The sequence below is a fragment of the Nematolebias whitei genome, chromosome 18, assembly GCF_014905685.2.
Source record: "Nematolebias whitei isolate Nwh7 chromosome 18, NemWhi1, whole genome shotgun sequence".
Taxonomy (NCBI): Eukaryota; Metazoa; Chordata; class Actinopteri; order Cyprinodontiformes; family Rivulidae; genus Nematolebias; species Nematolebias whitei.
Genome location: NC_056515.1, coordinates 16,781,836 through 16,798,042, shown reverse-complemented (window position 1 = coordinate 16,798,042; position 16,207 = coordinate 16,781,836). Strand labels below are relative to the sequence as shown.

Below are 16,207 nucleotides of genomic sequence, written 5' to 3'. Positions count from 1 at the left end.
GGACCCGGTGTTACACCATACTTGTGACCTGCAACAGTGCAACACCGCCCCCTACGGTCATACGGTGGTCACATAATATGACGTCACTACGGACACTCGACGTTACATTTTTAACCTCGATAGATGTCCTAGCAATCGATGTGTAGATTACTCGAGTACTCTGTTAAAGCCCTACTTGCCATACTCCACTTGTCGACATCCGTCTGTCAATCACTGTGCTGGCAGGAAACATCATAAAGTCAGTTCTATCACTCAAACACTGACTCCGCCTTCTTCCACCACTTCCTGTGTGTATGTGTGAGAGGAACCTACCCAACTGTCTTGTGTGTCTCCATCAGCATCGTCCCGTCGGTTCCCGGCAGCGACATCGAGTTGTAGCGCACGTTGACCTGACTGCGTCGCAGCAGTGCCTCGCGCCCAATCTTCAGGCCTTCATACAAAACAGCCAATAGGAAAACACCTATACAGGCCCCAACCATCTCTGATTGGACAAGAAGTGGAGGAGTGGGGTTAACAGCAGCCCGTAGAGAAAACAGCACCAAAAAAATGTGTGTCGTCATGATAAACTGTGTAAAGCCGCCACGATGGCCGTGTGACTCTGACCTCCAGGTGAGTTGATGAGCCACCCCGTGAACAGCAGCTCCACATTGTTGTAGCCGAAGTAGAAAGTCATCACCTGAGTAACCAAAACAAACGTCACAATGTGATTATATATCTGAGGGTCATGTGACTGAGGTCAGGTTACTGGCACTCACCATGCCCATATGACCTCCGTGGCCTCCATCATTCCCTCCTACATGGTCGTGTGTAGTGCTGGTGGGCGGAGCCATGGTGTGCTGCAGATGGTGCGTGTGATGCATGTCGCTGTGGTTCATGACTTTATGATGGCTGCCAGGACACACAAAACATCATAAACACTTCATCTCTTTGTACCTGACTTCGCCTCCTCCTGTTAACACACCTGCTGATGTCAGAGTCAGAAATTCTTTATTGTCGTTTGCACCACATGTGGTACATGTGGTGGAACGAAACTGTGTACAGTGCCTTGCGAAAGTATTCGGCACCCTTGAACTTTTCAACCTTTTGCCACATTTCAGGCTTCAAACATAAATATATAAAATTTTAATTTTTCTGAAGAATCAACAACAAGTGGGACACAATCATGAAGTGGAATGAAATTTATTGGATGTGTCAAACTCTTTTAACAAATAAAAAACTTAAAAGTGGGGCGTGCAATATTATTGGGCCCCTTTACTTTCAGTGCAGCAAACTCACTCCAGAAGTTCAGTGAGGATTTATGAATGATTCAATGTTGTCCCAAATGACTGATGATGATAAATAGAATCCACCTGTGTGTAATCAAGTCTCTGTATAAATGCACCTGCTCTGTGATAGTCTCAGGGTTCTGTTCAAAGAGCAGAGAGCATCATGAAGACCAAGGAACACACCAGGCAGGTCCAAGATACTGTTGTTGAGAAGTTTAAAGCCGGATTTCGATACAAAAAAAATTCCCAAGCTTTAAACATCCCAAGGAGCACTGTGCAAGCAATCATATTGAAATGGAAGGAGTATCAGACCACTGCAGATCTACCAAGACCCGGCCGTCCCTCTAAACTTTCATCTGGAACAAGGAGAAGACTGATCAGAGATGCAGCCAAGAGACCCATGATCACTCTGGATGAACTGCAGAGATCTACAGCTGAGGTGGGAGAGTCTGTCCATAGGACAACAATCAGTCGTACACTGCACAAATCTGGACTTTATGGAAGAGTGGCAAGAAGAAAGCCATTTCTCAAAGATCTCCATAAAAAGTGTTGTTTAAAGTTTGACACAAGCACCTGGGAGACACCAAACATGTGGAAGAAGGTGCTCAGGTCACATGAAACCAAAATCCAACTGTTTGGCCACAATGCAAAACGATATGTTTGCCGGAAAAGCAAGACAGCTCATCACCCTGAACACACCATCCCCACTGTCAAACATGGTGGTGGCAGCATCATGGTTTGGGCCTGCTTTTCGTCAGCAGGGACAGGGAAGATGGTCAGAATTGATGGGAAGATGGATGGGGCCAAATACAGGACCATTCTGGAAGAAAACCTGTTTGAGTCTGCAAGAGACCTGAGACTGGGACGGAGATTTATCTTCCAACAAGACAATGATCCAAAACTTAAAGCCAAATCTACAAAGGAATGGTTCACAAATAAACATATCCAGGTGTTGGAATGACCAAGTCAAAGTCCAGACCTGAATCCAATCGAGAATCTGTGGAAAGAGCTGAAGACTGCTGTTCACAAACGCTCTCCATCCAACCTCACTGAGCTCGAGCTGTTTTGCAGAAAGAATGGGCAAAAATTTCAGTGTCTCCATGTTCAAAACTGATAGAGACAAACCCCAAGAGACTTGCAGCTGGAACTGCAGCAAAAGGCGGCACTACAAAGTATTAATGCAAGGGGGGCCGAATAATACTGCACGCCCCATTTTTCAGTTTTTCATTTGTTAAAAAAGTTTGACACATCCAATAAATTTCATTCCACTTCACGATTGTGTCCCACTTGTTGTTGATTCTTCACAAAAATAAAAATTTTATATCTTTATGTTTGAAGCCTGAAATGTGGCAAAAGGTTGAAAAGTTCAAGGCAGACGAATACTTTTGCAAGACACTGTACACAGGGTCCCAGTTACATCCAACAATAACATGTAAAAAAAAAAAAAACAATGATAACATCTAAGATATAAACTAAGAAAAACATCAACTAAAAATACACTGAGCACTAATAGCATAAAAACATTACGTTGAGCAGCAGCATGAACATGAGCATGAGTCTGTGTGAGCAGATGAGCACGCATGAACACATCAACATGAAACAGATCAGCAACAACATTATGTGATTTTTTCCACAGTGATTATTCTAGTTAGAGATTCATGAGTCTAACAGTCTCAAGGTAGAAGCTGTTCCTCAGTCTAGTGGTTCTACACTTAATGCTCCTCAACCTCCTTCCTGAGGGGAGTGGGGCAAAAAGTGCGTGTGCTGGGTGAGTGGGGTCCTTCATGATGCAGGTGGCCCTCTTCCTGCATCTGGAGGTGTAGATTTCTGTGATGGTGGGGAGACTGACTCCAACATCTTCTGTGCAGCCTTCACCACTCTCTGCAAAGCTTTTCTTTCTGCAGCTGTGCAGCCTCCATGCCACACGTTGATGCTGGAGCACAGGATGCTCTCCACTGCACACCTGTAGAAGGAGGTGAGGACTGAGCTTCCCAGACCAGCTCGTCTCAGCTGTCTGAGGAAGTAGAGTCTCTGATGAGATTTCTTGATCAGGCTGGTGGTGTTGCTCCAGCTGAGTTTGTCAATCAGTTGTAACCGCGTGGTTTATTAGTTCAATGTAAAATTGGCTGTAAATTTCCACTCTTGGTTGGGCCCCTGAACACACCTTGCCCTGTTTTCCCGCCTCCACCTTCAGTGTTGCTTGGCTCATTAGTGTATATAAGCACTAGGTGTACACGCCAAACATTTGATTCTCTAGGGCGTTGGCTGTTTGGTCTGTTGCTGCATGTGGTTGTAGTGTGAGTGCTGGTACAGTGCTCATCAGGCAATGTAACAAGCCCTGAATGGCAAGTGGGACATTTCTACTGCTGTTAAGGAAAATATTTTTGAATAGCCACATATGGCTGGTTGGGTGCCGTTAGTGAAATAGCACTTCAGCACTAGCACTTTAAAGCCACCATAGTAAACTTTCTGTGTTGCCACCTAACCATAACTACTCTTTTTATAGTGGGTTTTGTTTAGCTAATTTTTGTCTTTGGTTGTAATTATTAGGTTTTACATATATATAATAAAGGAATGTGTTTAATGTTGTTGAAAGGAATAAATAAAATATATTTTGTACACTACTTCTGTTTTTTGTCATTTGAAGCCAGGTGTACCTGGGTATTTATAATAGGGAAATCCTAGACTATCTAGCATTACTTGAAGTCTACCAGTTGGCTTTAGGGTCACGCCTTCCGAGTCACAATCCGGGCTCAATCGGATGAGAATAATAGATGAGAATAAAATGAGATGAGAATAAAAATAATCCTAGGTTTCTGTTTAGTACTATTGCTAGACTAATCCTCACTGAGAAGTTTTGTTGTCAAGTCTTGGACTTGACATGCTGTGCTAAGCGTGCCTGATCTGTACAGTCCATCACTTGCTGAAATGTGGTCTGATCTAGGCACGTTGTTAGTTGTTGTTCAATGTGCTCTTCTTTGGCCTTCAAGACCTCAATAGTAAAATAGGTCCGTCTCACCCGTTCATTCAGCAGCTGGGTCTGTGCCTTCTGAAGGATCTTGTTTTCTCAAACTCTCTAACTAGTTTGAGGCAATCCTGGCCAAAGTGGTTCAAAATATCCTGATGCATGCTCAACAATCCAGGTAGAAACATCTAAAAAACTAAAGTCTGGTCCTCTGGACATTCAAAAAACAATAACAAAAAAAGTAGAAACGTTTCATCTTTCATCCGAAAGACTTCTTCAGTCTGAGGTGCTGTATTCAGCTCAGTCTTATAAATAACACCTTCTCGTAGTGGATCAACCACTTTGCTGCTGACAGCCAAAACCAGCTGCTCACATGATCAAGAAGGACCATCAGCCTAACGATGGATCGTTAGCAGACTGATAGGTGTTTTCTATTCACAGGGGGCTGAGTAATACTAGCAATAACAGCATTGTAAGAGGGGGACAGTTGAACATGGAGGCTTCCGCTCCGTTCAATGATGGTTTCTTTTCACAAATTAAAGGCCCCAGTATACTCCCACGTACGTCCATACGCGGAGGTACGCATGTACGCAGAGGTAAGAGCGTACCCCCCAGGGTGTGTCCGCGCAAAACTCAATTTTTACGACCGCATATGCGTACGCGGTGTCGCACAATAAACTGCCCAGCAAAGGACTGTTTTGTATGCGACACCAATGTATTAAATTCCCCTTCTTCATCCCTGATCTGGCCTTTTCTTTTGTTTTTTTGCCAAACGGCAAGTGATCTCTTCCTCCTCCGTTGATGCCATGACTGAAATGGTGAGAAATGAAAGAATTTGTCACAAGCAAATTAAACTCAGGTCCAGCGTGGCTGTGGGAGTGTCTGGAGATTTCCTGGTGGGTTGGTCTGATGTGTGTGCTGCAGAACCAGCGCTCCCTGTTTTATTTTTTTTAAGAACTTTTTATTAACAACATATAAACACAATATAAACACAACATAAACACAGAACACTGCTGCAGCTGAGGCTGCCAGTGCTCTTTTTTTTTTTTTGACTTGTCAATCAATCCAGTAGGCGTGTCAGCAAATGACCAATCAACTAACTCAATTTGTCCCGAAGGTAAACGCCCTTTGTCTGTGAAGATGCTCTGCAGCTGCTCAGGGTCGACTCTTGAGCATGAAGTCTGAACCCTCTGCGTACAGTACACGCGTACGTACGCGTGAGCGGACGTATGCGGGAGTATACTGGGGGCTTAACCTTGACATGAAGACATTCAACCTCTATGGCATTTAATCTCGACATGATGACTTTTAACCACAATGAGATGTTTAACCTTGATGAGATGACATTTAACCTTGATGAGATGATGCTTACAACCCTTCTAGAACGGAGAACTTTATATTACTCATCTTTAATAGAGGAGAATAAAAATAACCCTAGGTTTCTGTTTAGTACTATTGCTAGACTAATTAAAAGTCCAGTTTCTGTTGAACCATGTATCCCTACAACTATAAGTAGTGATGACTTCATGAGATTCTTTATAAATAAAATTATTTCATTTAGAGAGAAAATTCAAACCATCCTTCCTTCTACTATCTCTAGTCCCGTCAAATGAGACAACTTTAAAAATGTCACTAGAGCCTGATTTATGTTTGGACAGTTTTTGTCCTGTTGAGTTCTGAATTGTCAAAAATAATAATCTCATCCAAACCATCCACATGCCTGCTAGATCCCATCCCAACCAGACTGTTTAAAGAGGTATTTCCCCTAATTAATGTCCACATTTTGGATCTACTTAATTAGTCTTTAATGAATGGTTGCGTACCACAGCACTTTAAGGTTGCTGTAATTAAACCTTTACTTAAGAAGTCTGATCTTGATTCAGATATTCTGACCAACTATAGACCTATATCTAATCTAACTTTCATCTCAAAAAATTCTAGAGAAAATAGTTGCAGGTCAGTTGCGTGAACATCTACAAAGAAATAATCTGTTTGAAGAGTTTCAGTCGGGGTTTAGAGCTCATCACAGAAACTACAGGTGAAAGTCACTAATGATATTCTCATGGCCTCAGACAATGGACTTGTGTCTATACTGGTCCTGTTAGACCTCAGTGCTGCATTTGATACAGCTGATCACAATATTTTACTACAGAGTTTTGAATATGATATTGGGATTACAGGAACGGCTCTAAAATGGTTTAAGTCATATCTATCTGATAGATTCCAGTTTGTAAATGTAAATAATTAATCTTCTTCATACACCAAAGTTAGTCATGGAGTTCCTCAGGGCTCAGTGCTTGGGCCAATATGCTTTACTTTATATATGCTTCCATTAAGTAAAGTTATTAAACAGCATGGAATAAATTTCCATTGTTATGCTGATGACACACAATTATATTTGTCCATTAAACCCAATGAATCCAATCAGCTAATTGGACTACAAGCATGTATTAAAAACATAAAAACCTGGATGACTCTTAATTTTCTCCTGTTGAACACAGACAAGACTGAGGTTTTGGTTTTTGGACCTGAGCACCTTAGGAATTAATTTGTCAGTCTGTCTCCCTCCTTAGATGGCATTAATCTGTCCTCCAGCTCTAATGTTAAAAATCTTGGTGTTATTTTTGATCAGGACATGTCTTTTATCCCCCACATTAAAAATGTTACTAGAACTGCCTTCTTCAACCTGCGTAATATCACTAAAATTAGAAACATCTCATCTAAAAATGATGCAGAAAAACTGGTCCATGCATTTGTCACGTCTAGACTGGACTACTGCAAAGGTTTATTATCTGGTTGTACAAAAACATCTTTAAAACGTCTTCAGTTGATCCAAAATGCTGCTGCCAGAGTCTTAACTGGAGTTAGTAGGAGAGATCATATCTCTCCAGTTTTAGTTTCTCTCCATTGGCTCCCTGTCAAATCCAGAATAGAATTCAAAATCTTACTTCTAACCTACAAAGCTCTCAACAACCTAGCTCCATCTTATATTACAGATCTTATTGTTCCATATTTTCCTAACAGAGCACTTCGCTCTCAGACTGCAGGTTTACTTGTGGTTCCTAGAATTTACAAAAGCAGAATGGGAGGCAGATCTTTCAGTTATCAGGCTCCTCTCTTGTGGAACCAACTTCCAATCTCTGTCCATGAGGCTGACACATTATCCAGTTTTAAAACTAGGCTTAAGATTCTTCTTTTTCCTAAATCCTATAGTTAGGGTCGGCTTGGGTTTCCTGAGCTACCCCTTAGTTATGCTGCTATAGGCTTAGACTGCTGGAGGACAAACTGACCACACCTTTTCACTCTGCTCAACCTGTTTTGTATTTGTAACTATTTTTTCTATCCTTAACATGTTTTTGTCTTTCAGGTACACCTGGACCTATACCTGGACCTACCATTCTGTGTTCGTCTGTCTCTCCTTCCTGTCCTCTCAACCAGCCGGTCAAAGCAGATGGCTGCTTGTCCTGAGCCTGGTTCTGCTGGAGGTTTCTTCCTTTTAAAAGGGAGTTTTTTCTTGCCACTGTGCTTGCTCAGGATGGGAGACTGCAACGAAGCCAAGATTCATCTTGTCTGCTGGATTCCTTAGATAGAGAACTTTACTAATTGGCTTTTATGTGAATGTTCCTGTAAAGTGCCCTGAGACAACTTTGTTGTGATTTAGTGCTATATAAATAAACTGAATTGAACCTTCATGAGATGATGAGCTTAGAACCCTTCTCGATGAGATGACATTTAACCTCGACATGAAGACGTTCGACCTTGATGAGACAACTTTTGACCTCAATGAGACAACTTTTGACCTCAATGAGACAACTTTTGACGTCAAAGACACGTTTAACCTCGGCATGACAACTATTAACCTCGATGAGACAATGTTTAACCTCGACCAGACGACATTTAACCTCGATGAGACAAAGTTTAATTTCAATGAGACGTGTAACAGCGATGAGATCATGTATAACCTCGATGAGATGACGTCGAACCTCGACATGAAGTTTTTTAACCTTGAGTCAATGTTTAACCTCAGTGAGATGACAACCTCGATGAGATGACATTTAAACTCCACATGACAACTTTTAACCTCAGTGAAACATTTAACCTTTGTGAGATGACATTCAACCTTGATGAGATAACATCTAACATCAACATAAAGACATTCAACCTTGATGAGACGATGTTTAACCTCAATGACATTATGTTTAACCTCGATAAGACAACATTTAACCTCGATGAGCCAATGTTTCTCCTCGACGAGAAGATGTTTAACCTCAGACACAATGTTTAACCTCAACATGACAAATTTTAACCTCGATGAGACGTTTAACGTCAATGAGACGATGTTTAACCTCAAGACTATGTTTAACCTTGATGAGAAAACATTTAACCTTGATACGACAACAACCTCGATGAGACAACATTTAAGCACAATATGACAACTTTTAACTTGAATGAGACATTTAACCTCGATGAGATGACGTTCAACCTCAGTAAGACATTTATCTTCAACGTGACGACGTTTGACCTCGACGTGACGACGTTTGACCTCGACGTGACGACGTTTGGCCTCGACGAGACAACGTTTGACCTCGATGAGACAACGTTTGACCTAGACGAGGCGAAGTTTAACCTCGATGAGACAACGTTTAACCTCGATGAGACGACGTTTGACCTCGATGAGACAACGTTTGACCTCGACAAGTTTAACCTCGACGAGACAACGTTTGACCTCGACAAGTTTAACCTCGACGAGAAGACGTTTAACCTCAACGAGACGATTTTTAACCTCGATGAGACAACCTTTACTTTGATGAGACTATGCTTAATCTAGACATTATCCTCAATGAGAAGACTTATCCTCGACATGACGCTTTTTAGGATAATCTAATGACGTAACCTTTTCACAACACAAGAACTTTTGTCATTAGAATTATTTTAATCTCAAAATACCAAATTTGAATCTTAAAATAATTTGTTAAAGTTTTGACAACTTTTGACCTCGACGAGACGATGTTTGACCTCGACAAGTTTAACCTCGACGAGAAGACGTTTAACCTCAACGAGACAACGTTTAACCTCGATGAGACGACGTTTAACCTCGATGAGACGACGTTTAACCTCGATGAGACGACGTTTAACCTCGATGAGACAACGTTTAACCTCGATGAGACAACCTTTACCTTGATGAGACTATGCTTAATCTAGACATTATCCTTAATGAGAAGACTTATCCTCGACATGACGCTTTTTAGGATAAGCTAATGACGTAACCTTTTCACAACACAAGAACTTTTGTCAGTAGAATTATTTTAATCTCAAAATACCAAATTTGAATCTTAAAATAATTTGTTAAAGTTTTGACACAAGGTTAAATGTTGGCATTACTACTTTAATCTCAACATGACGACTTATTTCAACATGACAGCTTGAAATTTTGAACTTTATTCAACATGACTAATCGTGGCATGACTTAATCTCGATGCGACCTTAACCTCAAGATTTGCTGCTGACAAAAACTCACTCACCTGAGCTCGCCTGCTGATTTCAGCTGCTCCTGTGTGATGCTGACTCGTCCTCAAGATTCAGAAAGACTGACCACTGATGCCCTCACGGCTGCCATAACATTCGCCTGATAGTTGTATCCATGGTAACGCTCTGCTATCACAGAGCATATGCTCCGCTGTAATCTGATTGGTTGACAGGCCCTGAGGCTACAGTGGCCAGAACAGACCAATCAGAGCTCTTTGATTAAATTACAATATCGTTAACGTTAACCGGAAGGTCAAGCGTTGCCGACGGCAATACTTAAGAGCCCGTTTCTAGTTAGGACCAGACAGCACCACTGTCTGTCACTCCCTGCTCACGTCCAGAACCTGCCAGAACCCCAGGTTTGGGAAGCAACTCTACTGGCCTAATGTGAAGCAAAACCAGATTCTGAATATGTTCCCCGTACATTATGCATACTGTCCCATCACACAGAACTTCCTGTTCTGGGTTGTTGATCTTTTTTCTGAACTTGTTTGTTGTTGTTATATACTGTGATTTTTTTTCTTCTTCAATCAGCTGAAAACTTCAGTGATGAGGTTCAAACACTGTTCTACACTTTGTTGTTGCTTATCTGTCAGGTAAAGGCTGTGGCTTGTTGGAACAGACGGAAGTTGAGAGTTTGGCGCCAGACGGTTGGACTTCCTGCAGGTCGAGCCTCTGTGTGCGTTATTGTTTTGTAGGATCCCGTTAAACAAGTTGCCTGAAGTTTAAAATAATAAACTGATGGATGTGGTTCAGTTTCCTGGTCCAGTTTCTTGGTCCAGTCCTGGCGCCTCATGTACAAAGATGTGTGGATTTCCTACTGAAAAGTGGTGTACGCTTAAATCAAGACAACAGAGTACACACAAAAACATCCAGATGTATGAAACCGTGCCCGTGCATGAATCCAAGCACATTTCCTGTTTGTCCCAATCAATGTGGAATTGAGCATACATGAGGGAATACCTGACTCCTTCCTCGCCACGCCTCTATTTAGATATGTCAATAGATTTAAATGTGCCCTGCACCTGAGGAATCTGTTCTCTGCACCATCTTAAAGAAAAAGAGGAACTTCACTGAATGTGAGTTGGAGACTGTGACAGCAGAACCTGCAGCCACACAGAAAGGTTGAGCCGGTTCCTGTGGAGATGCTGCTGAAGTTTTTCTGCCAGCCCCAGCTGCATCAGATCAGAAGATCAGTCTGGCTGGACTGTGCCATGTGGTATGTCAGAAGAGGGAGAAGTTGGGTTCTGTGATCTGATTTTTACATTTTTGTCTAGGTAGGATTTGTTGTGAATTTATTTATTTATTGTTTTTAGGTTGCTGTTTAGCACTATTTTTATCAGTTTGTTTTGTCGACACAACTGGTAGTTTAATCAGTTTAATTTGTCCCCCACCCCCAATCAGTGGCTTCAGTTTGTGTTATAGTTCCATTTGTTGATACCTTAGTTAAATTTTGTTCTGTTGACCTCTTTTTTGGCCCAGAACTGCAGTATTTTGACCCAACATTTTTCAGTCAGATCATCTGGACAGTTTCTTTTTTTGTGCTGAAACGTTTCACCTTTGATCCGGAAGGCTTCATCAGTCAAGGAAACGCACAACAAACTGATTCTTCCCCCAACATCTTACTCCAAAGTGGAACAAACCAGTTCTGCTTGTGATAAGATGGGCTCTTTGGTACGCCCCTCCTCCATTGCCAGCCCTCTTCCTTGTTGACAGTCTTGTCAAACTGGTTGAAAACAACAAAGTCCATGCTCAATAATCCAGCTTGACTGATGAAGCCTTCCGGATCGAAGGCGAAACGTTTCAGCACAAAAAAAGAAACTGTCCAGATGACCTGACTGAAAAATGTTGGATTTTATACCTGGATTATTGGAAGAGGGCCACCTGCATCATGAAGGACCCCACTCACCCAGCACACACACTTTTTGTCCCGCTCCCTCAAGCAGAAGGTTGTGAAGCATTAAGTGCAGAACCACTACGCTGAGGAACAGCTTCTACCCTGAGGCTGTTAGACTAATGAATCCCTAGTCATGATTATCACTGTGAAAATTAATGTGAAAAAAATCACTGTAATGCCATTTGATTGTTGATATGTGCTGCTGACTATCCATGATGCTGATCTCATGCTGCTGATTTATTTCATGTTGCTGTGTTCATTCGTCCTCATCTGCTCACACAGACTCATGTTCGTGCTGCTGTTTCTTGGCGCATTGCTTTGTACTATTAGTGCTTAGTGTATTCTTAGTTTTGCGCATTTCTTAGTTCATATCTTAGATCCTATTACTGTTTTTCTTTACAATTTGTACTTTTGTTGGATGTAACTGGGACCCTGTGTACATAGTTTTGTTCTATCTCATGTACCACATGTGATGTGAATGACAAAGATACAGTGACCTTGAACTATAGAAACAAGCATACACCAATAATCATAAAAACATGTGTACACTAGGGCTGGGCAATATACCGAAAATTAACCAACACCGAAATTTATGACAATGATCAACGTTATTTTGCCCATGTTGGTATTTTCAGTGTTTTAAAAAAATAAAAATAAAAGTTGTTTTGTCTTTTGGCTGTGTATAGGTAAGCTATGCTCATGTCCCTTTAAGACGCTGCGCTACATGCAGTCTGTAGTCACGTGACTCCATCCCATCCAGTCAGTAACAAGAAGTGAAAGAGATGGTGCTGTTGAGAAAATGGAGGAAATTTCGAATGTTGAAACGGCAGCAGCAGCGGCAGAGCTGGTCCAGGAGGAAGAAGACCAGCCAATTAAAAAATATATATATAATGTCATCAATCGTCTGGCAACATTTTGGGTTCAAGAGAGGTAGGCCTTTGCACATGACATTATATTTGCACAACTCACTGCTTACTTTTCCAAATGGCAAATGTGAAATTTATTTTTTATTATTTAGTTTTATTTACAAGGGAATACTTGACAACTCAAATGTGACCATTTCATTTATCCATCCATCCATTATCTTTTACCTGCTTCTTACATTTTGGGTCACGGGGGTCGCTGGTGCCCATGTCCAGCAATCACTGTGCGAGGGGCGGGGTACACCCTGGACAGGTCACAAGTCCATCACAGGGCCATTAATGCCCCTTTTCCACTGTTGGGGTGCGGATCAGGTAAGTTCGGGTCAGCTCAATCGGCTCATGTGTCGTTGTGTTTCCATTTACACTTCTGGACCGGCTCTGTAGGCGTGGACCAGAATCCAACTCGTCTTTCCACCTGGTGATAGTGCTCCCTTAAGCTATTTACTAGCCACCACTAAACATATTAGAAGAAGAACACCCTAAAGGCTCAGTGTTGCCAGATTGGGCGGTTTACTGCCAATTGGGCAGTTTTCATTCTGACTTTGCGGGTAAAAATAGCTTTGGGCAGGTGGGGATAATTTGGGCGGTTTTTGAGTTAACTTACTATATACACATTTCAATCAATCATTCATCATTATTTTATAGCAAAGCTCCTCTGACCTTTCTCCATCACTGATTGGCTATTGTCATCTACCAGGGCACAACAGAGAACTGGTGAAACAGTTTTAATGCACACCTTGTTGAGTGGGCTGGCCCGTAGTGGCGGTACGTCGGAGCGGCCGCCATATTGGAAGTGGCAGAACTGCCGGTCAATTGATAGAAGGAAATGGACCGAACTTCATAAAGCACCGTTCTACAAACCGGATTCCAAAAAAGTTGGGACACTAAACAAATTGTGAATAAAAACTGAATGTAATGATGTGGAGATGGCAAATGTCAATATTTTATTCGTAATATAACATAGATGACAGATCAAAAGTTTAATCTGAGTAAATGTAACATTTTAAAGGAAAAATATGTTGATTCAAAATTTCACAGTGTCAACAAATCCCAAAAAAGTTGGGACAAGTAGCAATAAGTTGCTGGCAAAAGGAAATTGAGCATATAATGAACAGCTGGAAGACCAATTAACACTAATTAGGTCAATTGAAAACAGGATTTGGTATAAAAAGAGCTTCTCAGAGTGTCAGTGTCTCTCAGAAGACAAGATGGTAAGAGGATCACCAATTCCACCATTGTTGTGCAGAAAAATAGTGCAACAATACCAGAATGGTGTTACCAAGCGTAAAATAGCAAAGACTTTTAAGTTATCATTATCAACCGTCATCAATCAAAATTATGTTCACAGGTCCCAGTTACATCCAACAATAAAATATAAAAGAAAAACAGTAATAAGATCTAAGATATGAACTAAGAAAAACATCAACTAAAAATATGATAAGCACTAATAGCATAAAAACTAAACGCGAACAGCAGCACGGACATGAGTCTGTGTGAATAGACGAGCACGAATGAACACAGCAACATGAAACAGATTAGCAGCAACATGAAACAGATCAGCAGCAACATGAAACAGATCAGCAGCAACATGATTATCCTGGTTATATATTCATAAGGCTGCACAAACTCTAGTTCATGTTGCTGTTTGACGTATTGTTTGTTTACTGCTATTAGTGCTTAGTGTATTATTAGTAGATGTTTTTTAGTTGATATTTTTCTTAGTTCATATCTTAGATCTTATTACTGTTTTTATTTTACATTTTATTGTCTGTAACTGGGACCCTGTGTACATAATTTTATCCCACAACATGTTCAACATGTGATGTGTATTCAGTATTTATTCAACTTTTTTTTACTTTAAAAATAAAATAAATCAAGTCCTTATCGGCACAAATAAAGTGATGTGGAACAGTTGCATCTGTTCTTACAGAGCACAGAAGCTGCAGCGTTGTGCTGCTCTGTGAGGTGCAGCTGGGCTGTGATGGAGCTCTGTCAGGTGCAGACTCCTCTGATGGAGCAGGAGCAGGAGCAGGAGCCGGGAGGCTTGGAGGGTTTAATGTGGAGTTTAGAGATGAACCGTCACGCGCTGAAATACGTTCTGGATAAAATACAGTGAGAAACGGGACCGGAGGACAGTTAGCATTTATGCAAATTAGCTTAGCATCGTAGCACCGACGTTGTCCTATTATGGCGTCAGCCTCTTTTGTTAGTTAAAAATATGTTCAGAACCGATAGGATGAGTAACTTAAAATATGTTTAAAGTTAGAAAACACTCACCATCTTCTGTAAATGATTCAAGTAGAGCAGTGGCCGTGTCCAAACCACCCTCCAATCGCTCCATCTAGCTCGCTTTGACTTTTTTCGTCGGCCACCAAGCACAACAACACCTGCACTTCTGCATTTGACCACGGCTTTGATGTTATTGTTTTTATAGCTTCAAAATACTAAAAGATACGCTCCTCGTGTTATCGCTAATGGCAAGCGGTAGAGAAAAAAATGGTGGATCGGGTTGTTTGGAAAGACTCCACAGACTCCTCCCCCCGACCAATCAATGACCGACAGTGTTTCTGACGTCACGGCTCAGCTCGATTGGACCCCTTGAGAAGCCGGGCCAGAATTTAGGGAGGCGAGCCGGTCACAGGAACAGTGGAAAGACCTCAAACGTGCATGAAGCCGGAAATATCCGACCCGCGCCGTGACACTGGAAAAGGGGCATAAGAGACAAACAACCATTCTCTCACTCACCTAGAGACAATTTAGAGTTACCAGTCAGTCTAACATGCATGTTTTTGGTCTGTGGGAGGAAACTGGAGCACCCGGAGAAAACCCACGCATGCACGGAGAGAACATGCAAACTCCACCCAGAGAGGCCCCTGGATCGGGATTTGAACCAGGGACCTTCTCGCTGAGAGGCAGCAGCACTGCCGGTTGAGCCACCGTGCTGCCATTTCATTTATAATAGTATTTTTAATTGTGTTTACAGGAAAGTTAAGTTATTTTATACTTCTAAATTTGTTCAGTTGTGCTTATTTGTTCAAAAACTATTAACAACTAAAAGTAAAATAAAATAAAGTAAAAGTTTTCTTCATTTATTTGCAGAAGCTGTAGTTTTGAAGTTCGTTATAGTGGCAATAAAAAAGGAATTATGCCATTAATATAACTGGCTGTGAATTATTTACGCCGGCCTATCACATTATTTTTGGGGGTGGGGGCGGTTGCAGTTATCGTCCACTTATCGTTATCAAGGTGAACTGCTCAATATATTGTAAAAGTGATTTTAGGCCATGTTGCCCAGCCCTAGTGTACACCAGTAACCATTAAAATGTGCATACATAAGTAACCATAGAAACGTGCATACACCAGTAACCATAGAAACGTGCATACACCAGTAACCATAGAAACTTGCATACAACAGTAACCATAAAAATGTGCATATACCAGTAACCATGAAAACGTGCAGTAACCATAAAAACTTGTGTACACCAGTAACCATAGAAACTTGCATACAATAGTAACCATAAAAATGTGCATACATAAGTAACCATAGAAACTTGCGTACACCAGTAACCATAGAAACTTGCGTACACCAGTAACCATAGAAACTTGTGTACACCAGTAACCATAAAAATGT

General features: G+C 41.4%; 1 protein-coding gene across 3 annotated transcripts in view; it reads right to left on the bottom strand.

Annotated features, from left to right (window-relative positions):
• Positions 1-308: 308 nt before the first annotated feature.
• The window catches only part of slc31a1 (solute carrier family 31 member 1), a 19,511-nt gene continuing 3,612 nt past the window's right edge, over positions 309-16,207 (bottom strand). For 2 of the 3 annotated variants that reach the window (XM_037691851.1, XM_037691852.1), the window contains exons 2-4: positions 756-888; positions 604-676; positions 309-481 (exon numbers count right to left, since the gene is read on the bottom strand). In XM_037691851.1, the coding sequence (XP_037547779.1) occupies positions 309-481; positions 604-676; positions 756-875 (366 nt within the window). In that variant the 5' untranslated portion in view covers positions 876-888. Of the gene's footprint in view, positions 482-603; positions 677-755; positions 889-9,752; positions 9,759-16,207 lie in introns of those variants that run through there. The other variant, XM_037691853.1, reaches the window with a different exon arrangement.